The sequence below is a fragment of the Microtus pennsylvanicus genome, chromosome 21 (genome assembly GCF_037038515.1).
Source record: "Microtus pennsylvanicus isolate mMicPen1 chromosome 21, mMicPen1.hap1, whole genome shotgun sequence".
Lineage (NCBI taxonomy): Eukaryota > Metazoa > Chordata > Mammalia > Rodentia > Cricetidae > Microtus > Microtus pennsylvanicus.
In genome coordinates this window covers 10,623,951-10,649,031 of record NC_134599.1, presented here as the reverse complement: position 1 = coordinate 10,649,031, position 25,081 = coordinate 10,623,951, and the positions used below count along the sequence as shown (strand labels likewise).

The window sequence follows — 25,081 nt, the reverse complement described above, 5'->3', positions numbered from 1 at the left end:
TGATAAACACGTAGTTGGCCTGGTTAATATAGACCCTCTTGTTCCAAGGTCAGCACCGTCCTCCGAGCTCTTCTTGTATCCTATCACTTGGAACTGTTGGTGGCCAGCATGACCTCTGTAACTCCTGTTCTGCTCACATCCATCCTGCTTCGCTGTTTCATGCCTGGCCCATTGACACTTACTTTTCCACCCCAATAAACAGACATGTTATTTTGTTCATTCGTTAAGTACCTTTCTAGCTTTGATTGTATCCAGTCTGAACTTTACTTACAAACAGGGATTTCACTGATGTCTTTGATTGTATCTTAGTATTTTTCTTAATCTGCTTAAATTCTGAGTTTTATCTGTGGTCGGTCCCTCCCCCTGGCTGCCACTTAGGTAGTGATACTGAGAGTTATAGAAGTTTGCTAACTATTCACAATGCTTTTCTTACTCCTTGTTCATTCCTTATAACATTTCCCACAACATTTCTGGGTCGTTGGCAGGGTTTGCAGTCCCTGGAGCAGACATTTGGCAATAGGGCATTACTAGTATTGTTTAGACAGGTGGGATCTGAATCTGGGATGAAGAATGCTGGAGGGTTAACCTGTGTAATGGTTGTAGCAACACAGCTCACATTTGCTGGGTCCACACTGTTACTCTGTAATTGCTTCAGAACTGGCTTGTATCCCCATGTGCCCATTTAGTGAAACCTCTCTAGTTAGAATTAATTCACATAGCACTTAACATTCACTGTGCCAATTCATTTATTTCCCTTTCTCACAAATGTAGTTATAAAAATTAAATGCATATGGTAAAAACGAAAGATTTTTACTAAAAGATTTTTTTTCTTTAAATCAGACCCATGACTCGACATTTGAGCTGTAACTACTGTTTTTTTAACATACCCATACAAAATTCCAGAAAATAACTTCATGTATATTTTTTTCTCTGCATATTCTTCTATTAATACTCTACATCTTGCTATTTTTTTTTTTTTTGGTTTTTCTCTTGGAGGCTTTTCCTCTCTCTGCCTTAGACAGGTAGGCTGCGGTAGAACAGGGTAGATAGAGATGCATATTCATGTATTAATGCACTGCATCTTCCTGTGTTTTATTTGGTAATTTATCCTGAAGGTTTTCCCTCTGACTTAAACAGGTATACCATGGTAGGGCAGGATAGAAAGACAGTTAAAGATACGCGGGATGGAAAAGACTCTCCTCACTCTGGATTGGCTAAAACTTCTTGACAGTTGAGTTGATGTGGGAAATCTTGGAAGGCCCCAGTCCTGCATGAAGAGCTGTAGGCAGTTCATGTCTGCTAAGAGGGAGAGCCAGGCTTCCTCAGGGACGAGCCCTCGGATAGGCTGGTTGTAACAAATACACACCTGAGTAATACTAAATGGACTCAGCCGACTGTGCATACATGCAACAATAAGTAAATGAAGTCATGAACTTGAATGAGTGGAGGGGACACACGAGGAACTGGAGATGGGGAGAAGGAAGGGTAGAAATGTTGTAAATATCATCTTCATGCATGAAATTCTCAAAAATGGAAAAGGTTGCTTTTCTTAAAAAAGAAGAAATCTAGCATAATCAACATTTTTAGTGAGTTAGTTACCTATAAGAGACAATGTTCCTTTTATATAGAAATGTTTCAGATAAGACTTAAGTGACGGTCATGCTTAAGACCTAAACACATTAATCACCTCGGTGTGATCTTTCTTCCTTTTTTAGTTGTAACCCTACAATTTCCAAGGACTCTCAGAGCATTCGTGTGTACAGTGAAAGACATGCCTTGACCCCTTGTGTACTCCTTGTGACCCTGTTTTTACCTCATAGAGTTCAGTCTATTCAAGACACCTTTGGAACATTCTATAATTTTATTTATGAAAAAGAGGGAAAAGGGGGAGGGATGTTAACAATCTTTCAGATGTAACTTGAGAGCCACCAAAGTCATAGACATGGCAACTGCAGCTTGATGTATTTTTTCCTTTCTGTGAGTGCCTCTCTGATGACCACTGAGCTTGGATCTGTGTTAAATTCTCTTAATCAGTCAGGAATCCTAATCAAGCTTCCCTTCTATTGAGGATTCTGAAAGGAGCCCCTGCTGCTGCATGTGGGAGCGTCTTACCCACTCCACTGTTCCCATTCTTTTCAGTTAAATGTGGGAGTAATATTTCATTGCACTGGGCTAATATGAATTGCTGTGAATTGTGAATTAAGTACTCTACTGATAAGTTATTAGTTATTTACATTTTTCTGCTGTAACAATTGGTGCTATAATAAACTGTTTGTGTGGTTCAGAGTTTAGTGTATAGGACCTGGCAAATGATGGCTCATATTCATGTATCTGTTTTTACAAATAAAATTGTATTTGAGGGCTCAAGACATGGCTCAGTAGATAAACCACTTGCCATTCAACGCGGAGGACCCAAGTTTGGATTCCAAGCAAACAAATAAAACCTGCGTGGGTGTGGTTATAACAAGCCCTCTGCCCCCCACCCCAAGCTGTCTGTCTAGATTAGCTAATCAATAAGCTCATAGTTCAAGAGATCTGCTTCAGTAAATAATGTGGAGAGGGATCTAGGAAGACATCCAGTGCCAACCTCTGGCCTTTATATGTATCCGTACATGTGTGAACATGCACATATACATCATACTTAAACAATGTTGTATTAGAATAAGCCATGCACTTCTGTTTATTATCTGTCACGATTTTCAAACTAGAGCAGATGAATAGGTTTGTTATAAAAGGCCTTATGGCTTACAAAGCTGAAAGTCATTTACTACTGACCCTCTAAAGACAGTTTATAGCTCCTTGTAAATAGTAAATTTCTAGGAAGTTAGATTGCTGAGTCAGTTGTTTTAAAGTAAAACGTAGATAGATTTTCAAAAAGGCTGATCTGATGTATTTGATAGCGTGTGAGAACGCTCATCTGCATCCGTCCTTACATGCTGCTGATAATCTTTGTTCAAGACACAAAAGTTGGTCCATTCAGTACTTGAAGAGTAGCCCCATATTTCTTTGTTTTGTGTTTCTCTGCTTATGACAAGGTGAAAATATTTTCATTTTTTCCTGAAGAGAATTGACATATTTTCTGTTGTCATTCTGTGATTTTTTTTCCTATCAGAGTCATTCTTCATGATTTCTTCATGATTTTCAAGTTACTTGGGGATCAAACAGTCCTGTTTATATCCAGTGCTAGCAGGATTCTTCTTAGTTACTTTTATTTATAATATTTTGAAGTATAAATATGTTAGTTTTCTCCTGTGTGAAAAATTAAGATGGGAAGTGGTATGAATACTACAGGGAATTCTGAGTAGTTTTTTGTGTAGAGCCCACAGTTTGTTAATTTTTGCCATTTCCTTTATTTCTCTCCACATAAATACATAACCAGCGTGTGTCATTTGAAAAACAATAGCAGCCACCATAATATATCCTACTATTACAGTATGCATCTCCGAAGACTAAGAACATTCCTATATATATAACTAGGCCAAATTATCATAGAAAGCTTGAATTCCCAAGATTGAACTTCTATGAAGCCCAAAGGCAGAGTATGTTCAGAAGTCATACCTAGCATGAATTCAGCTTCCAGCACTGCAAGACCAGAACCAGATCAAACAAATACAAAGCCTGACTATGTCCGTGATCATTTGACTTTAGCTCCCTAAGCGTACAATATTTTTCCTAGATCCTTAGGAAAGATATTACATGATGGCAGTTATGAGTGAGGCGCGTAGGTAACAATGTCTGCAATGTGGTGAAGCTGCCACGTTAACTTAACTGTTCACGTCTTCTGGCTTTCCTGTTCTTGAATGTACTCATGCTTTCTTTTATTGATGTAATTCCCTTCTTCCTGCTCTGTTGGAAACCTGATCTGTTGTAGAATACACAAGTTAAATGTACTTTCTTCAGATTTCCAAACCATGAATTCTGTGCCAGCATTTTTTTTAACCTGTTACCCTTACCTGTCTTGTGTTAATTTATTTTGTGTGTTTAGTTTATGTCTTCATGGATTTTAAGGTCGTTGGAAGCCAAGGACTGTATCTCATGAATGTTCAGGGGCTAGGTGTTGTAGTGGTGCATACCTATAACCTATAATGCCAGCACTTGGGAGACAGAGATGGGAGGATCAGTTTGATGTCAGCCTTGGCACACAGTACATTGAGGTGACCACTTAATGATTGTGGAGTGTGTGACTGCATCCTTCCTCCTCCTTGTCATGCCTGTTACCCGTGTGACTTACAGTAGTTGCTGTTAAATTAACTGCTTTAAAAATGCAGTGTTCCTTGTTATGCTTTTGGATTGTTAGATTGCACCTTCCCAACCTCAACACAGTGGTCTGATCTCATTGTGCGTCATTTTCTCTTTTTGTTAATTCACTTATGGGCATTAGGACTCTTTTATAAAATGTACTTCTTAATCTAAATACAATTTCAATTAGTGTGATTTCTCTGTCATCGAACCTTTGTGGACTATAAAGACAAGGGTTCCTGAGTATGTAGTAAAACAGCAGCAGCAATGTGAGCTGCACAGGAGCAACACCTTTAATGGCAGTGGTAGCGTCAGTCCTGAAAAGGAACTAAGTATACTTTAACCTAGTATGAGCTCTGTTTGTCAAGCCGAGATTGTCAAATAATTTGCCTTTGGGATTTTATCAGGCTCACATATGTTCATGGTGAGTAGAAGCAGTTGTTGGAGAGGATTTGAAAATTGAAAATGGCTGTGATTAGTTGTCACACCACAGTCTCCAAGACTCAGTCTTTGGAAGGAGGAATAAAGCCTGCAAGTGCAAGGACAAGTAGAGTTGTTTCTCCTCCTTCTCTCAGTAGATTGGAGACTTTTCAAGGGCAAGTACTGTATCGGTGTCTCTCTAAACCCTGCCATTATTTCATGCAGTGCACATTCACTGAGTGGTATTTGTTGAGAGCCATTGTGAAATGGAGAAATTGTATCTAATGTTATTTCCAAGGTGAGGCAAAGCCCTTGCTTTCTAAAGCATTATTTTATGGGATTACAGCAATTTTTTGATTATTTTGTTGTATGCATATGCGGGTTTTCCCTTGTATGTGTACCATGTGAATTCCTGGTGCCCGTGGAATTCAGAGGAGAGTGATGATGGAGCCCATAGAACTGGAGTTACAGATGATTGTGAGCCCCCATGTGGGTGCTGGAACTTGGCAAGAGCAAAGGACTCTTAACTATAAACCATCTCTTGAGCCCGTTTTTTGTTTTAATTATTAAACTCGTGTGTGTGTGTGTGTGTGTGTGTGTATGTGTGTGTGTGTGTGAGAGAGAGAGAGAGAGAGAGAGAGAGAGAGAGAGAGAGAGAGAGAGAGAGAGAGAGAGAGCGAGCTCATGAGCAGGCCACCACGTAAGTGTGACAATCAGAGGACAGTCTCTTCTACAACATAATTCTAGGTATGTAATTCAGGTTGTCAGTGCCTTTATTTCCTGAGTTTGTTTTTTTTTTTCCCCCCGGCCCTGTTTGTTTCTGAAGTATTGTGAAGGTAATCTCAAACTTTGGATCCTCTTGCTTTCATTTCTAGAGTGCTGGTGTTATAACCATGCACTCCTATGCCTGACTAAGCCATTGCTTTGAATTATAGGCCCCCAACGGGATTTCAAAAAGTATTACAAATTTATTTTATTTATAAATGTATTGAAATCAGTGTGTTCTAGGTCAATGGCTTCTAAGACTCCAGTTGGATTCATTGGACTGGGAAACATGGGAAATCCAATGGCGAAAAATCTCATGAAACATGGCTATCCACTCATTCTTTATGACGTGTTCCCTGACGCGTGCAAAGAGTTTCAAGAAGCTGGTGAACAGGTAAGGCTTATCTTTGGATTTGCTTTAGATTTTGGTTATTAAAAATAAATTTTATTTTCCTTTTTCAAAGAAGCAAACACTTCTTAAAGTATATTTAACAAAGTTGTAAAACCCAATTGTTAATTCTATTTCATTTTGAATTTAAAATTAATTCAATATTTGGGTGCAAATCAAAAGAGCACTTAGTGTGAAAAGGGGGTCTGTTTCCTGCTAGGTGTCCTGTTTGTTTTTAGGAGACAACCTGAAAACATTGTGGGCTGTACTATGGAGCTGAGTTATGACCAGACTGTAATGTGTTGCTTTAGGCTGCCATTCACATTTCAAGAATTGTGGTACTAGAGTTATCGTGTTTGATAATAGTATCTGCCAGGCAGGCCCTATTCCGTTTGGATTTGTCAAACTTTATTAGTTAGTAATTCAAATGATGAAAGATCATGTTTTAGTCTTTGAATTTAGTAGATTTGCTTTTTCTACAATATGAGGGAAACTTTGCATAAGTTGTAGAAGGGTAACTAAGGGCAAGGTATGATCCTGGAACTGAAAGAATACCAAAAGCTTCCTAAGAAACAGAAAAAGGAGAAAACTAAATAAAACAGAATAATCAATTTCCAGATTATTATTGAAAGCAAATCCTGAGAAATGCAGTCCTGAGATAGAAATAGGTTTAGTGACTTTAGAAGCCATTTGGGAGCAGAACACCCTGTGTCTTTCCTGTCCATGCTTTCTGTGCTTTGTAGTCCTGGCGGTACTGCCTGAGAATGTGACCGTGATCTTGGGGCTTTTCAGATTCGCATCTGAGGCTGCTCATGCGCATGTGAGACTGACATTGCATTCCTTGGGGCTCTTAGTAACTTTGTAGGAAAGATGTGATGACTCACTCTACTAGAAAAAGTGAAGAAGGTGACCTTTTATTATCAGTAAGCATTCAAAGCTGGCTTTCTGTCTGGGGTTAATCAATCAGTAGCCAATGGATTTAAGGAGATAGATACTAATTTTGGGGATAATCCTGATACTTGACATTTGTCACTCTATGGTGACATGTATGTGACAATGCTACTTGATCTCTAAACTGCGGGGATGTGTTAGTTAAATACTGAATTTAGCTAGAAAACAAGGTAGAGGTTGATTGGAGATCCTTCAGAGCAGAAACTTGGGGGCTTTTAATGCCCACAGTTATTCCTGCTTCCATGCCTGTGGAAGTGATAGCTTTCTTTCGGAATAACTGAAATGCTTGTCACAGCATTGTATATTTTTTCAGTTTTCTGTAGTAAGGAGAAGCGGGCTGCGTTCCTAGCACCCGGCTAGCTTGGCTAGCTTAACCCCCCGAAATAACCACACAGAAATTGTATTAATTAAACACTGCCTGGCCCATTATCTCCAGTCCCTTATTGGCTAACTCTCACATATTAGTTTAACCCATTTCTAATAATCTGTATTGCCACTTGACTGTGGCTTACCGGCATGAGTCTAAACAGCATCCGTCTTGGACAGGAGAATCATGGCATCTGCCTGACTCTGCTCTTCTTCCCAGCATTCTGTTCTGTCTTCCCCGCCTACCTGAGGGCTGCCCTATCAAAAGGCCAAGGCATATTTTTATTCAACCAGTGAAAGCAACATAAATACAGAAGACCCTCCTACACCATTTCCCCTTTTTCTGTTTAAACAAAAAAGAAAGGCTTTTACTTTAACATAGTAAAATTACATGTAACAAAAGTTATCAAGCAAGAACTACAGTTACAATATTTATATCTATTTTATCTTTTATCATAACAAAGGAAAACTATAATAACTGTCCATTCTTCAACTCCATCAAAGACTCCAGAAGGATATACTATTACCTAAGTAAACAGGAAGTGCATTGTAAGCAACTTTAAAAACTCTAGAAATGACAGAGACATCTCGCTGCCTGGACAGTCACCCAAAGTTTTTCTGTACCGTTGGGGTATCCATCTTCAGCCTACAGGCCAATAGTATCCAGCAAACTTTTTCATAAAGCAGGAAATTTTAAAGATGGTTCAGTCACTTTCTTCAGTATCCTGCAGAATAGGTTTATCTCAGTCAGCGGTTTAGTGAATTAATTTTTTGAAGGTGTTCACAGCAACCTTTCAGGAGGTATAAGGAATCCACAGGGTCTCATCCTCTGTGAAAACAAAAGAAGAACCTCTTTTCCAAAGCATCATATCCTTAGACCCAAATTCTGAAGTCATAATACCTTTATAATATCCATGCTGGTTTAGCTTGGCAGCCCATATAATGAGGTGTCTCTCTGTACTTAGCGTCTTCACAGTCAAAAAATTAAAGAAAACACAATAATACATATAATACAGACTCTCTGAATTTTCCATGTTTACGTGGCTTATTTCTCTTTACTTCTTTTAATCTATGACTATCTGTACTCTGTCTCTTTAAAGATTTTACCCTTTTTTAAAAAGCATTAACTTTACTTTATGACTTTTTAATACTCTTTTTCTTCTCTCTCCCAAGCCTATGTATGTCTGTCTAACACTATGACCCATTTAGAGGTCTTTTATGTCTGAATCTGTCCTATTGCATTGTCTTTAATTCTCTACTGTCTTGAAGAGTTTTTAAAATGCTAAGCTCTTAAGAATCTAAGCTGCAACAATCTCAGGTCAAATACAGGTACTGCCTGCTTGGCCCGTCCAGTCCAGCATGGCGGAGCCGCTTTTGTGCCTCTGAGCTGCAGAGCGGAGGGCTGCTATGGATGTTGGCTTCCCCTCTCTCCAATTTCAAAATGGTGTATATACCATTTCTGCTAGCTCTGGGGCTTCCATGTAGGAGCCACACTCAGCACTTTAACTCTGAGACTGAGCTGAGCGTCTTTTTATCTGAGTTACAGCCAAATCTGCCATTCAGAGCACTGTGCAGCCTGGCCTATTGTGAATCTGTAATTCTTTACTATCCAGGAGCACTTCTTAAAATGCTAAGCGCTTCTTAAAAACTTTAGCTTGCACCATGTAGAGGTAATACAGTACCACCTTTCCTGCCCAGTCTAAACCTTAACTGCGCTGTTATTATGATAATTAGGATAGTTCCCGATCCACTCCTGCCTCAGAGCCATTTGGTGCCCCTGGGCCACGCACAGTTCCAGGCACACAGCAGCAAGTCCACATTGCCATCAAACAACAAAACAAAAACTCAACAACAACAAAACCCAAACCTGCGTCCATACCCGGGAGAAATGAATCATAACCACACAGAACTTTATAATAGCTAAGTGTAAACAACTCTCATGCAATATCAGCGGATGAATGGATAAATAAAGTGTTGCATCTATAATGGGCTGTTTAGGAATTAAGGGGAAGGAAGCGCTGATACTTGCTATGTAACGGCTGAACTAAGAAAACACACTAAATTAAAGAGCCAGTTACAGAGAACCACGCACTATGCTCTCCTATTACCTGAAAAACCTTAGAAAAAGAAAAGCTATGGAGATAAGAAAGCACATTAGTTGCCTAGTGCTCAGGAGAAGATAGGCAGCTTTGGGCACACAGGGTGACAGCTCATGGATATCCAGTTTCTTTTTGGAGAGACTGAAAACCTGACTGTGGTAATGGTTACTCTATGTGGGAATTTATAAAAGCTAACCAATTATCCACTTTAAGTGGGAAAATTGTGTGGTGTGGTCAGTAAAGACATATAAAATGAGACCCGGGGTGTAGCTGGGGGCAGCAGCCAGCTAGGACCAACCATCCCAGCAAGGAAGAGGACACAGACAGCAGAGTGCCATGAAGATGGAGGCTCTGGCCAGCCAAGAGTGCCAGCTTCTGCTCAAGCTGAAGAAGAGCCTCTCCTAGAGCCTTTGGAGGGAAAGTGGTCCTGCTGACACCTTGCTTTCAGGCCCAGACTGCTGCTTTCCAGTTCTATGGGAATAAATTTCTGGTTAAGAATGGGGGCACAGGAATCCTTTCTTCAAAAGGCAGAGCCGCAGTCTCCATTTGTTAATTTTCTGCTTTTGGCCAACAGCTAAAGCTTGAATATCTGTTTTATGTGTTGGCTTTGACCTGAAAGTGACAAGATGTCTCATGTGACATGCTATTTAAACTATAATGAGACTGAATAAAATGCCAAGCCAATTTTTGAGAAGAAAAAGACAGGTAGCTCTTAACAGTTCATTTCTGATAGAGAACTACAGAAAAATATTGTGTATAATCTTTACTTACCTTCCAACAGAGGTAATGTCATCTGAAATGAATATTTTGAGGACAAGGTCTCAGAGGACTTAGAGAGTTCCAGCACAGACTCAGTGACAGGTTTCCTTCTGCTTCCTTGTGAGAAGTAAACAGATAGAAGGAAGATGACCCCCACTGTCATTTTACAGTGGCCAGCCTTCCTGGAGCTGAAGGTTCCTAGATATTAACACATTCTACATTGCGGGTAGAAGCTAAATTAGATGTCTTGCTGTTGTTTTGTTTGGTAATGAGGGCACATAGGGTTCTCTGTGGGGGCAGAGGGCAGAAGATTTATTCAGGATAAGAATGAGGACAATGAGTCATTTCTTTAAAAAGCAGAGCCGCAGTCATCTCCTCTTCATCCCAGACTGGTTTCAGATGTGCAATTCTCTTGTTAACACAAGTCCTCCTGAGTCCTGGGATTACAGGAATCAATGTACTGTTCTTTATTATAGTTTGGGAAACTGAAGCCAGCGGAGTTAAAGGATTTGCACAAAGTCATACCTGACTACTTGACTGAGCTGCATCCCTGGTTCCCTAAATAAGTGTTCGTTTGTTCCTTCCATGCTGTCTTTTTTACCTACTTAATTAGCAGATGTAATTGAGGGATTCTAATTAGTTGGCTGCTAAATAAAGGCTTTTGTGGCTACTGTCAGATTGGAAATGAGGTTAGTTTCTTTCAGCTTTGGAGTTGTGGCCAAATTTTGTCAGTTATTATTTCAGAGTTTAAAGCCATCACATCAGTGGTAAGATTATTTGAATGCTGTGTCTAAGAAGCATGCCTTTGTTGTACAAATCAGACATTGTTATAACGTATCAGATATATGCAGTCATTAGATAGTGAGCAGTTGTGTCCAGTAGAGTAGTGACATTCCTGCTATCACCATCAGTGTGTGTTTTCCAGACCTGTGCACTTTGACACTACTTGGTATAATTGAAGAGTTGGCAGTGCTCTGACAACCCAGAACATCCCAATAAGCAGATGCTAGGGACGCAGGGGGTCGATGGACCACCCATGCACTTGGCAGTTGGATGAGTTGGCACTGCCAGTTTATGGGCATGAAAAAGCTTTGAGATATGTAGCACCCTAAGATCTGTGAATTATTAATTTTTAGTACCCTGTAGGGAACTTTTAAAGGAGTTATCTAGATGGAACTAAATTTCTTTCAGTGGAAGAGAACTCTCAATTTCTAAGGGAATGTCTAAAGTTTTCTGACATAGACTTCCAGCCTTCTCTCTTGGAATGATCTAGAGATGAATCTTCAATAGGAAGAAGACATGCCATTATTTTGCTTTGTATTTACTTCAGTGATGTGGGGATAGGCATTTATGGGGGACTTTCTGTGAAACCCATGTCCTCCAGATAGTTCAGTGGGGGGGATGAAGACTCTTAGCAGCTTCCATTTGTTATTTCATTTCACTGAGCTTTGTTATTTGTGTATGGTCTTGAACTGTTTGTCAGTAAATAGTTGCTAGTCCTATCTAAGGTCTGGAAACTTTGTTTGAATTAAACGATTCTCCTTTATGATTTCTTTAAAGGTAGCGTCTTCCCCAGCAGATGTAGCCGAAAAGGCTGACAGGATTATCACAATGCTGCCCACCAGTGTGAATTCGATAGAAGTTTATTCTGGAGCAAATGGGATTCTAAAGTATGTATTTCTCAAGGACTCATATTTCTTGCTGTAGTTCCTGTTTCACATGTTTTAGAACTACTAAGGCATTGCAGCTCTGTTGGTTAAAAAATCTTCCTGTGTATTTTTTACTTTACAAAGTGAACAGGGTGATTTCCTGCTCACCGTAAAGGATTAATTTTGCTCTAGAGTCCAGTGTGTGACTTTTGGGAATGAAGACCCCCTACTTTGTTTCTTTCCTTTACTCTTGCATTAAACTTGCTTTCATTGGTAGCGTGTTTAAGAGACTTTTGAAGCTTGCATTTTAAATTGTACTGCTCTTAAAAGCGTAATTTTCCTATGGTGTACAAAAATCCAGAAAAGGGGTTCTGTGAAAAATAAAACCAAACATTGGAAAAAACACCTTAATTTAAGATTTTATTATATAATAAAAAGTTATTGTATGTCCTCTGGGTTAGTCCATCTGTAGTGAGGACTTTGGGAAGCTGGAATTCAGTATTAGCAGTAGCTCTCTGAGTAAAGTATAATTTAAGTCAGTGTTTCCTACCAGTGTCTGTCTTCCCTGGCGCTGTAAACCTGTTGGTGAATTACTGTTTACTGCCAAACCCTTGTGGTATGTCAGAATGACAGTGGTTGGATTTCATTTTCTAGGCTTTCTCGTTCCTATTTCTAACTTACTTTGTTGTTGAACTCAGCAGAGAGGGAGGACAAAGTCGTATGCCATGTAGACACTTGAGTCACCTACACCCTGATTTCTGAGCGCTGTCTAAAAGAAAGTAAGGTTTACTTTCAGAAAACCGTAATATGTGAAATTTGAGATTTGGGGAAATTGAATTACTTTGGAAAACTAACAGACTTGGAAGGAAAAGACATTTGGATATTAGACAGAAAACTGATAAGATAAATGTTTAGATTGGAGGGGTGGTTGAGTGGCACTCATTTTGGATGGATCCAGCGGACAGACGCAGAGTGTGTGTGGTCCTGAGACATCCTGGCTGCTCCTTACTAGTGCTTCAGTTATGGCCTGCTTCACCTCTCAAGGAAGTTACTAAAACATGTGGAGTGACACAACATTTATTAATATCCTTTACTTTGCTTTGGAGGAGGTGCCAGCTACCAGACATGTTTTGTCCAGGGAATGCTTAGGAAGGGTTTGGTTTCATATTAAACTATAATTGCCTTCTCAGCCATGTGCCGGGCCTCCTTCCTGTCAGGATTCTTTATCCACACCCAGTGCCTAAGTAATTTTGAGATGATTTCCTACTTGTTTTTAAGATTGTTAAAAATACTACCATAGAAGACTGGTAGATTTTATTCCTATTGTCTCTGTTATATGAAGGAAAGCCTTTGTACTGAGGTGATTTCTAGCAGCACTTGGTGTGTCTCTTGTGTGGAGTGCACCCAAGTACTCTGTTGGACCTGTCTACATTGTTTTTTGTTTTCAAGACAGGGTTTCTTTGTGTAGCCCTAGCTAACCTAGAACTAGCTCTGTAGACCAGGCTGGCCATGAACTCTGAGATCTGACTGCCTCCGCCTCCCAAGTGCTGGGATCAAAGGTGTGCATCACCGTGCCTGGCTCTAGGATCTTTTTTTCTTTCTAAAACAGCGATTTTCTTCATTTTCTTTTTTAATGTTTCCTCATACTGAGTTCTGATTTTCCAGTCTTGGTTGTGCATCCCTGGGTGAGTAGAGCTGCAGGGAGAAATTTAGGGAACTTATGGCTAGTGAGATGGCTCTGGGTGGGGCCCTTGTGTACACTGACTCCACAGAGTTGTTCTCCAACCTCCATGTGCACAGCCACACACACATCATATACCTGCACTAATAATAAATAAGAACTTTGGGGAATTTGCATATAATTGTTAACTATTATCCTTGATTTATGATTTTTCTTTATTTACTCTTGAAACAGGATCTCGCTGAATTGCTTAGGTTGGCCTGTAACATTGTAACCCAGACAGATATTGAACTTCTACTTCAGCTTCACCAGTAGTTAAGATTGTTGGCTTGGACCACTAAGACCAGGAAGCTAAATTATAATATAGGTCAGAGTTTCTTAGCCTCTAGAGTAAGCACTGCCTTATAGATAGATGTAAGGGAACTGTTTCAGGGACGTGTCCTGAACTCATAGCATAAATAGAAATCTTTTACTGTAAGAATGATAAAGATTTATATAAAATATCCGTGCTCCTGTTTCTATCTTTATCAATGCTACAAAAACATCTTTGAAAGTTCTCTTTATTTCTGTTTCTGCCTGTTTAATATTTTGCTTTTTAAAAAGTTTCTATTAGGATAGGTGTGAGTGGATCTGGGCAGAGCTGGAGGAGGGGGTGAATATGATCAAAATACATTTGAAATTCTCAAACAATTAATAAAAATAATATTTTAAAAATGTTTCCATTATTAAAAGAATATGCTCTCTTGAAGCAAATAGCTACATTTTAGTTGCTTGTGTTTATTCTTAGCAAAAATGATATGGTTATGGGAAGTTTGCAGTGTAGCTTACTAAAAACTTAAGCTTTTTAAGACCCAGTGACTCTACAAATAAAAATTTAAATGCAGTCAAATACTCCTTTAAAGTTCATAGGTTTTAAAAATTTTTTATATATTAGCTTTACTTGTTAGCAAGGCTGGTGTACTTCTCCTAATACCAGACTTTAGCAATTACTTTATTAGATTTTTATTTTGTTATTGTTTTTCTGAATGAATATGGGTTTACTTTGAACTGAAATTGATCTACAGCATGAATGAGTAAATATGAGATTTTCAACTATTTCAATACCAAGCCAGAGGCTTCTTTGATAGTCTGCCAGTTTTTAGCTGATTCTGGTTGTATAAATAGTTGTATGGAGTACTCATGCAGAGTTGTAAACTTGAATATTTTTATTTATACTTAGAAAAGTGAAGAAAGGATCATTATTAATAGATTCCAGCACTATTGATCCTTCAGTTTCCAAAGAATTGGCAAAAGAAGTTGAGAAAATGGGAGCTGTTTTCATGGATGCCCCTGTTTCTGGTGGTAAGTGCTGTCTAAAATACACGTGCACCTACTTCTGCTTGTCACAAGTAGTAGTCTTGTTTAGTGTCTTCCAAGGTATTCACAGTTATTTTTAGATCAGGAAAGATTCTTAATCACTCAATAAAATAAGAACAAAACAAAACTGGTAAGTTGCCTGTAAGTTTGTGTAAAAGTCACACATTTTTTGGGTTGAGTTATTGCGTGATAAAGATAGATCACTTCCTGGAAGCTTAAGAACTGGTTCAGGGAATAATTAGTTGGGATCTCAGGCTGCAGTTCAGTTGATTGAGTGCTTGCCCAGCATGCAGGAAGCCCTGGGTTTGATCTCCACACCCTGCAACTACATGTCCTGGTGCATGCCTGTAATCCAAACACTTGGTTGGCAGAAGCAGGAGAATCAGGAGTTGAAGGTCATCCTTCACTACATAGGGGGTTTGAGGCCAACCTAGAATATCTGATGTCCAGCTTGACTGACTCTAATGTTCAAAAAAATTGAAGAAGAGATTTAAGAAAGAAGAACAAAATCAAACCATCTGACTCTCAAGGTAAACATGAGGTCCAGGTGGATTTTCAGGTGACTGTTATTAAAATATAAGGCAGAGATCATCAAAGTTTCATGTGAATGTTTCCAGACAGTAGAGAGTAAGGAAATACTTCCAACTCATTCTACAAAAAGACCTTGTAACTCTCTTACTCAATCAGTAAGAATCAGCAGGGAGAATGATAGGTGAATTTCAGTCAACACTATAGATGTTCAGCCTTTAAGAACATAATTAGCAGACTAGATCCAGCCATAAATAAGAGAAATCAAGTATTACAAGTTCTTTGTTACCTATATGTAGAGATGGCTTAATATTAGAAAATCTATAATTGTAATCCACTGTGTAACATGCCTAAAAGTTACATGAGAATCTTTGTGAGAAGCGAAGGACTCACTAATGAAATTCTTTTTTTTTATTTTGCTTATTTTTTTTAAAATATTTATTTATTTATTTATTATGTATACAATATTCTGTCTGTGTGTATGCCTGCAGGCCAGAAGAGGGAATCAAACCCCCATTACAGATGGTTGTGAGCCAACATGTGGTTGCTGGGAATTGAACTCAGGACCTTCGGAAGAGCAGGCAATGCTTTTAACCTCTGAGCCATCTCTCCAGCCCCACTAATGAAATTCTTAAAATTTAAATTTTCTATCAGATAATAGCAGGACTGAGTGTGTGGGGGTGGCAGATGTGTGGGGATGGCGGGCATGTAGAAATAGCAGGTTGCTGGTTTGTCAGGATCATGGGTATGGTAGGATTTTGGGTGTGATTTTCTTTCATTTCCAAAATTGCTGTGTAATAGGAAAAACTCTGTGTATGTTTGTGCCTATACATATGGAAAGATAAGTATACATTTGTAGCAGTAGGCAACAATAGCTCTTTTATTCCAATTATATTATACTTGACTTTGGATTTTTAAAAAATAAGTGAAATATAATTTAAATCAGATTTTATTTCTTATAAATAAAATGGTTTTGCTGTAAAACATTATATTCCTTTATTATTATTTTTGATGTTATTTTGTTTGTTTATTTGTGATAGGTCTTATGTATTAGCCCAGGGTGGCCTTGATTTCCCTGTTCCTATCTCCTGAGCTGGGATCAGATATCTATTATCATGTTCAAATCATTTTTTATTTTTTTAAATTTTTTTTTTTTTTTTGGTTTTCTGAGACTGGGTTTCACTGTTTAGCTTTGACTGTCCTGGAACTCCCTTTGTAGATCAGGCTGACTTCTAACTCACAGAGATCTGCCTGCCTCTTCTTCGCACTGCTGCGTTTAAAGGCGTGTGCCACCGCTGCCTGGCTTCAAGTGATTTTTGAGTGTAGTTGAGGAATGAATAATTGTTAGCTCTTCTTGTTATGATGAATTAGTTACATAAAATTTAAGCATAAATATTTGTAGTAGTACTTAGACACTTAATTAAAATTGATTATTAGTCTGTGTGTATGAGATGTGTGGAGTTGGTTCTCCCCTTCCATCTTCAGGGATCACACTTGTCAGACTGTGCGAAAATGCTTTACTCACTGAGCCATCTCTAGGGCCTAATACTTTTAAAGAGTGTGTCTGTATATGGTGTGTGCACGTTAGGAAATGTGGGTACACGAGTATGTGCACATGTGGAGATCCTGGCTGATTTGGGGAGTCTTCGTCAGGAGCTCACAACCTTATTCACTAAGGTAAGTCTGTTGAACCCAGAGCTCACCGACACAGTTGCTCTAGCTAGTCAGGATACCCTGTTTCTAAGTGCTAGGGTTACAGGTGAGCTGCCACGGTCACCTGGTGTCTGTGTGGATGCTGAGGATCTGCACTCTGGTCCTCATGCTTGCACAGCAAGTGCCTTACACACTGTACTACATCCCTGGCCTGATTCAGGCACTTTGATGGTAAAATACTAATACTATTGGGGCTGTGAATGAAATCAATGAGCTGAGCAATTCTTTCTTTAAGTGGGATGATACACAGTTCTTGCTGAGGAGTCTCCCCTTTCTTCCTCCCATGATGTCACAGTAACACTGGGATTAGGAATGCCCGCTACCTTGTGTGGCTTTTTCTGGACCAGTCAACAGCAAAATCACATGCTGAAGGAAACAGTCAACAGGGTAACCTACAAGATGGGAGAAAGGAGCTGCACATTATCTGAGTCACTACTGAAAACGCAACCTGATTGAAAAGTGAGCAATGGCCCTATACAGCATTTCTTACAAGAACACTCAACAAATGCGTAAAAATTGTTCAAGGGCTTAGGGAAGCTAGATGGGTAAAACACGTGGAGTTCAAGCATGAGGGCCTGAGTGCACGTCCTCAGAACTCAGGATTTGTGTGTGGTAGTGGTGTGTGTGGGGATACATACGTACATGTTTGTGTGTGCTCGCGTGCATGTGCATGTGGAGGCCAGAGGTTGATGTTTGTATTTTCTTCTGTTGCTCTCTGCCTTAACTTCAAAAGCTTTTGGTATTTCTGTATTTATTTATTTAGTGAGAATATGAATATGGAAGTTAAAGGGACAACTTGGCAACATCTGTTCTTGCCATCTACTGTGTGGCCTCTGGGAATTGAACTTGGGTCACTAGACTTGGTGGCAAGTCCTTTATCCATTGAGACATCCTGCAGGACTCCACTTAATATTTTTACCCTGTTATTTTGTGTGTTTGTGTGTGTGTGTGCACTTTCATTTATGCTACACCACATGTATAGAAGCAGAGGACACCTTGTGGGAGTCAGTTCTCTTCCACCAAGTGGATCCTGGGGAACTGAACTCAGGTGGTCAGGTTTGGCAGCAGGCCACTTTACCCACTAACCATCTTGCCAGCCCATCCCGCCTTATTTTTTTCAGATAGTCTTTCACTGAACCTGGAGCTAATTGACTTATTGGCTGTGCTGGCCAACAAACTTGAGGAATGTGCTTGTTTCTGCGTTTTCAGGGTTGGGGCTATAGATAGGTGCCTGTTCTTACCTGGATCCAGCCCAGGTCCTTATGCTTATGCAGGAAACACTCCTCAACCTGAAAGAGCCAAAAACACCTGAAGTTATCCTTTTCTTTTCACGAAGCAATGTTTAAGTCCTAATATATGACAGCGAAAGAACTGGATTTGTACTGTTATTGATGAAAAGCTTTGCATAGGGATAGTTTGTGATAAATAATTGGTTTGACACTTGATCATTATGAGATTAATTAGTAGATAATAGCAGCCTATTTAAATTTATATGGTCCTCTCAGTTATCTTTTAGGTACTTAATATGATGGATTATTCTCATATTATTTTATGTGTAAATATGGTTTGTTGAAAATGACTCTAAACTGAGCACACCTGTAATCTCATTAGCAGGGAACCTGCAGCAGGCAGATTACTCTGAGATCCGGGCCAGAATGGGTCACATGGTGAAAGAGACCCTGTCTCAAAAACAAGATTATGTTCTCTCAGTTAAATAAAGGATTACGTGTGTGTCAGATAGGCAACTTTAAAAAATCTTTATGTTTTAGCCAGGCCGTCATGGCGCACGCCTTTAATCCCAGCACTTGGGGAGACAAAGGCAGGCAGATCTCTGTGAGTTTGAGGCCAGCCTGGTCTATAAGAGCTAGTTCCAGGAGAGGCTTCAATGCTATACAAAGTAACCCCTCCCCACAGAAATCATTATGTTTTACCCAAATAAAATGAGGGAGGAGGGTAAATTCTAGATTGCTAACTCTACTTTCCCCCACATTCCTCCTCCCAGATTTTATTTGGAACTTGCTCTGTAGACCAGGCTGCCTTGAACTCACAGAGATCCTTCTGCCTCTGCCTCCCAAGTACTGGGATTAAAGGCATGTGCCACCACTGCCTGGCATGGAAGCTTTGTATTCATCAGTTTTGGCATACGGAGTATTTTGGATCAATCGAACAAAACCTTTAATTTTTTTCTCCCATTGTATTCCTTTCTTTGTATCTGTCTCAGAGCTGGAGAGTAACTTTGGATATTTTCCTTTATTACTCTTTATTGTTTTTATTTATTTGTTTGTTTGGTGTGCTCGCATGCCTTAGCCTGCATGCATTTGAAGATCAGAAGATAACTTTGGGAGTCTGTGAAAATCCGGGTCATCAGGCTTGATGGCAGGTGCCTTTACTCACTAAGCAATCTAGCTGGCCCCTCTTATTTTTTGAGATAGGATCCTTTCACTAAACCTGGAGATTTCCATTTCAGCCTGCCTACTGGGCCAGCAAGTTCTGAGCAGCCTCCTGTCTCTGCTTCCCCAGTGCTTGAGATACAGATGTCTACAGTATACTGGAGTTTTACATCCTGTTCTCTTGCTTTTCTTTATAGTTGACTATGTATTTTATTTATTTATTATGCATAGTGTTCTGCCTGCATGTATGCCTGTTCACCAGAAGAGGGCACCAGATCTCATTATAGATGGTTGTGAGTCACCATGTTGATGCTGGGAATTGAACTCAGGACCTCTGGAAGAGCAGCCAGTGCTGTTACCCTCTGAGCCATCTCTCCAGCCTTTGACTATGTATTTTTAACTTCCAAACAGTAGTTTTATTTTTTCATAGTTTGGAACATTCTAGAAGTGGAATCATGGGCATCTTGTGACTTGCTTTGTTGCTTTCTGTTCTGTTCCTGTATCGTCCATGGTGTTAGGAGAGGCATTAGCTTTTCCAGTCTTTTGTGAGGATTAGAAAGAACTGCCTTCTCAGTATTGAAATAACTCCTAGGTAAGCCAACAGCCTCTGATTTGTCTTTGAAATAAGATATTGCTACAAAATCTAGGCTGGCCTCAAACTTGGCACCTTCCAGCCTCTGCCACATAGTACTGGAACTGCAGCGTGTCCCACCACACTCTGTTCCAAAGGGACTTCTTCTCAAAGAAAAAGTCATTCTTTAGCGGGGTTTATGGCCTGCCAACAAGTGTGATTGAATGTCAGCTTCTACTTACCTGTTTGGCTACAGGACCACATAAAGTACATGGATGTCTTGTCATTACATAGTTATTAAATGTACTTCATTAATTTTAACTTCTGTGTGATAGTCTATATAAATAATCACACTTCAGCCTTTTTGCTATGGTGCATGTTTGGATTACTTCCAGGACTTTAAAAAATTACATTCATTTTTATACATCATGGGAGCCTGCCCTTTCAGTCTGTCTAGTATAATACTTGGAACATTGTTAGTCTTCAATAAATGTTTAACATATTAAGTTGAACTTAACTGGAAAAACAACTATGAAAAATAGACAGGATAGTGGTGAGACACCCTTTTATGAAGGTGAAAAGAATTCACAGAGATGTTAGTTAAGCTCAAACTCATACATGGTTGGTGGTAAAGCTGATAGGAGTGTGATATTGCTTCATATTTTGCTGTGTGTGACCTCTGTTCTGCAAGCAGAGTGGGTTAGAGCCTGTTTTGGGAGTCCTTCCTGATTGGGATTCCCTAGCTGCTGCTTAGTCAAATAAGCTGCAGAGGAAGAAGTAAGTGCTGTCTTCCCTGTATCCCTACCAGGATTGGCTGTTCCTGGGACATGATCTCCTCCAAAATGTAAGCCCTTGGGAGTTAAACCGGATTGTGCCTGAAAGAAACGGGACAGGACATGCTGTTTTATTGTGCAGCAGTGAACTTATTATGTCTGTCTTCCATGCCGTCACATCACATCTGTGCCAGAACTTGACGACCGTGTTATGGTTATGCGCTTGTTTCTTCTGCTAGACTCGAAGTGGGTAGACTTTAATGTTTTTTATTTTATATCTCCATTGTATAGTTCTGTGAACATTTAATAAAATTGAATCAGGAGTCAATCAGTTCTTCCTTTCTTTTATTCCTGCTTGACCAGGCTACCTGTTCATTCCTATCTGTGGTGCTGGGGATCAAGTGTAGCAGGCTTTCTTGTAGACCACCAAATCATGACGCGGGAGAGTTAGCGTTAGTTAGGAATGCTTGGCCTCATCTTAGTTCTTAGTCAAATCTGTTTTTCTTGATCGACATTTTGCCTTTCTTTCTGTATGTCCTACTCTCCTGCTTCTTGTGTCTGTCTGGCTTGCTTCTGGCCCTGGGCATGTCCCTCTCTTTCACCCTCGTTCTCTTCTTTCTCAAGCCTAGTTTTCTCCTCATACTTACTCTCTCTGCCCACCAGCTCCACCTTTCTCTCTGCTGCCTAGCTACTGGTCATTCAGCTTTTTATTAGACCAGACGGGTGTCTTAGGCAGACAAGGTGAAACAACAACACATCTTTACATAGTTAAACAAATATAACACCTCTTTACATAATTAGAATAGTGTTTCACAACAATCAAACATGACTTTCTCTACCACTGAATCACATCACCAGCCCTTTTTAAGCTGATGATAGGGCACTTGCCTAGCATGCACAGGGCCCCAAGTTCAATCCCCAGGACTGCAATAAGTAGATAAATAAATAAACAAACAAATATTAAGATTTGTAGTAATATGAGCGGCGGCTGGGCTGCGTCCCCAATACCCCAGCCGCCCGGCTCCGGCTAGCTTATGCCCCGAAATAATTACACAGACGCTGTATTCTTTTAAACACTGCTTGGCCCTTAGCTCTAGCCCTTACTGGCTAATTCTGACATCCCTATCAACCCATCTCTAACAATCTGTGAGCACCGGTCTTACCGGGAAGATTCTAGCCTAAGTCCATCCTGGGTCGGAGCAGGTAGCATGGCGTCTCTCCTGCGTCTGCTCCGGAGAGGAGAGCTGCGGAGTCTGACCTCACTTCCTCTTCCTCCCAGCCTTCCCTTCTGTTTACTCCACCCACCTAAGGGTGGGCCTATCAAATGGGCCTAGCAGTTTCTTTATTGCTTAAACAATGAAATCAACAGATTGATATATGACACTCCCACATCACTTCCCCTTTTTCTGTTTAAACAAAAAAAAGGAAAGGCTTTAACCTTAACATAGCAAAATTACATATAACAAAACAGTTATCAAGTAAAAATTACATCAGAAACATTTATACATATAACAAAATTGACCGTAAATCTCTATCAATAAAGCAAAATCTATACTAATGCAAATTATTCATGTCTATATCATATCCCCCTTTAAATGTAAAAGAACATTTATAAACTATTTTTGGGAACATGGGCGCAGTTTTTTCTCTCCAAACTGCTTCCTGCTGAATGGGGGCGTCGTTAATTAGGTCTTTCTTGGTATAACCTGTGTGCTAGTTTCATCTCAGTTGGCAGTTGAGCAAAGCAATTTTCTGAAGATGTTCACAGCAACCCTTCAGGAGGACGTGGTCCATCATACCAAATCGGAATAGAAGAAATCCATAGAGTCTCATCCTCTGTGAAAACAAAAGAAGACTCTCTCCAAAGCATCATATCCTTAGACCCAAATTCTGAAATCGTAATACCCTTATATCCATTCTGGTTTAGCTTGGCAGCCCATGTAATGAAATGTCTCTCTGTACTTAGCTCCTTCACAGTCAAAAATTTTAAAGAAAACACAATAATACAAAGAATCCAGACTCTCTGTGAATTTTTCATCTTTACGCGGCTTATTTTTACTCTATCACTTTACTTTATTCTGTCTCTTTAAAGACTTTACTTTTACTTTTTTCTTTTTAAACCATTAACTTTATTCTCTATATTCTTTTTCTTCTCTCTCCCAAGCCAACGTACATTCATCCAACAGTGTGACTCATTCAGTGGTCTGAATCTGTCCTATTGTGCATCTGCAATTTTTTTACTATCCAGGAGCACTTTTGATTTAAACCTTTAAATCACTAGGCGCTTAAGAATCTAAGCTGTGACATCCCTAGGTTACTTTTTGCTTTTTGAGCATATATCTTTGACCTGGAATGACCCTGTAGACCAGGCTGTCTTTGAACTCTCGGAGATCCGCCCGTCTCTGCCTCCCAGGCATTGGGATTAAAGGCGTACACTACTACACCTTGAACTCACAGAGATCTGTTTGTCTCTGCCTTCTAAGCACTGGGATTAAAGGCGTGTTCTACCACACCTTGAAGTCACAGAGGTCTATCTCCCTCTGCCTCCCAAGTGTTGGGATTAAAGGTGTGTACACACAACAACTCTCTTCCATTTTTTTGTTTTTTGCTTTAAGAACTTCAACTTTCAGCTTGCATATATTTTTAACACACTTTAAATCATTTAAAAATTTTCTTTGTCTTTGAATCTCTCTTTACTGTATATCTCTCTTTTTCTGACCACATGAGCCTTTAAATTACTGAGCAATATCAGTAGGACTAAAGGCGTGGCTTTGCCGGCTGGATCCAGCCCATTCCTTAGCTTTCCAGCCTCACGGCTGAAGTACAGGCTGCAGCCCTGTTTATAGCCACACCTGGCGTTTCAAGGTCCCTGCCAGCCAGGGAGCTACAACAGACAATCAATACTCAAGTCCTCTCTCGGTAGCCGGCCCTCCTGCCTCAAACAGTCAGAGTTTGCCCTGGCAGGATGGCCCAGAAAGCCGGCATTTTAAAACAACACAGGTTTGTTCCTGCTGCTGAGTCAGGAAAATTTCAAAATGGAGGACGTACCATTTTGTGCTAGCTCTGGGGCCGCCAGGTAGGAGCGGCACTCAGCACTTTAATTCTGAGACTGAGCACGCAGCACAGAAATTCTTTTCATCCAAGTTACATCCAAATCTGACACGCAGAGCACTATGAAGTCTGAAAACACGTCTCTGTATGGCAGCAGGAATCTGCCATGCTCTTCCGCCTGCCTAAGCCTGATTCTGCCTTCTTCCCAGGAGCAGGCGGGGAGCTCTGAGTCATCGTCAAGGTCTCAGAGCACTCTTCTTCCGATCCCAAGCGGGAACACAAACATAAAGCCAGAGTTTGCACTGGCAGCACAGCCCCAGGAAGCCACGCTTTGAAATGACACAGCGTTTTTTCTGCTGCTGTTGCCGAATCAGGAAATCTCTCTACAGCACGCCACCAACAAACAGCAAAAATCTGTGTTAAACTCTCTCTCCCTTATTTTTAAGCCTTCTCAGGTTTTTTAAGTGGGTTTAGTTAGCCACACGTCTGGGCGTCATTTGTAGTAATATGAGCGGCGGCTGGGCTGCGTCCCCAATACCCCAGCCGCCCGGCTCCGGCTAGCTTATGCCCCGAAATAATTACACAGACGCTGTATTCTTTTAAACACTGCTTGGCCCTTAGCTCTAGCCCTTACTGGCTAATTCTGATATCCCTATCAACCCATCTCTAACAATCTGTGAGCACCGGTCTTACCGGGAAGATTCTAGCCTAAGTCCATCCTGGGTCGGAGCAGGTAGCATGGCGTCTCTCCTGCGTCTGCTCCGGAGAGGAGAGCTGCGGAGTCTGACCTCACTTCCTCTTCCTCCCAGCCTTCCCTTCTGTTTACTCCACCCACCTAAGGGTGGGCCTATCAAATGGGCCTAGCAGTTTCTTTATTGCTTAAACAATGAAATCAACAGATTGATATATGACACTCCCACATCAAAGATTAATGTTAAATATTTTGTGTTTTCCTGCAGTCATTCCTCATTTTTGAACTGCATAGTATTCTGAACAAGAGAAAGTCTTCACTTGAAAGTTTAGAATGTAGAAAAACACACTAGTAATTTGTAAACAGTTGCTAAGTGCTAACGAATGCAGAAGAGCAGCATTCCCAGGCCCTGTGCAGAACTGGAGCTCCTCTGCAGCACTTTCTATCGGTGGCCACTTGCCATGAGAAGCAGGTCACCCTGAGCTGGCTGGCTATTCCTGTTCTGATTTTTCTTTCATACCCTGATATGGATATTTAAAGAGAAACCAACACTGGGTTTAACATACGCAGCTGATTCTTACAGCAGCTGAAAGAGTTTTTGAGTTTGGAAATTGAAAATATATGTTAAAGATACACTCTGGAAACCTCAGATGAATTCCTGTAATATCCCATGGGAACCACTGGAATTTAA

The 25,081-nt window shown here is 40.2% G+C and overlaps 1 protein-coding gene across 1 annotated transcript in view; it reads left to right on the top strand.

The window, feature by feature from the left end:
- The window catches only part of Hibadh (3-hydroxyisobutyrate dehydrogenase), a 105,598-nt gene that overhangs the window by 3,730 nt on the left and 76,787 nt on the right, over positions 1–25,081 (top strand). The window contains exons 2-4 of the mRNA XM_075955075.1: positions 5,658–5,818; positions 11,548–11,657; positions 14,537–14,658. Of these exons, the coding sequence (XP_075811190.1) occupies positions 5,658–5,818; positions 11,548–11,657; positions 14,537–14,658 (393 nt within the window). The remainder of the gene's footprint in view (positions 1–5,657; positions 5,819–11,547; positions 11,658–14,536; positions 14,659–25,081) is intronic.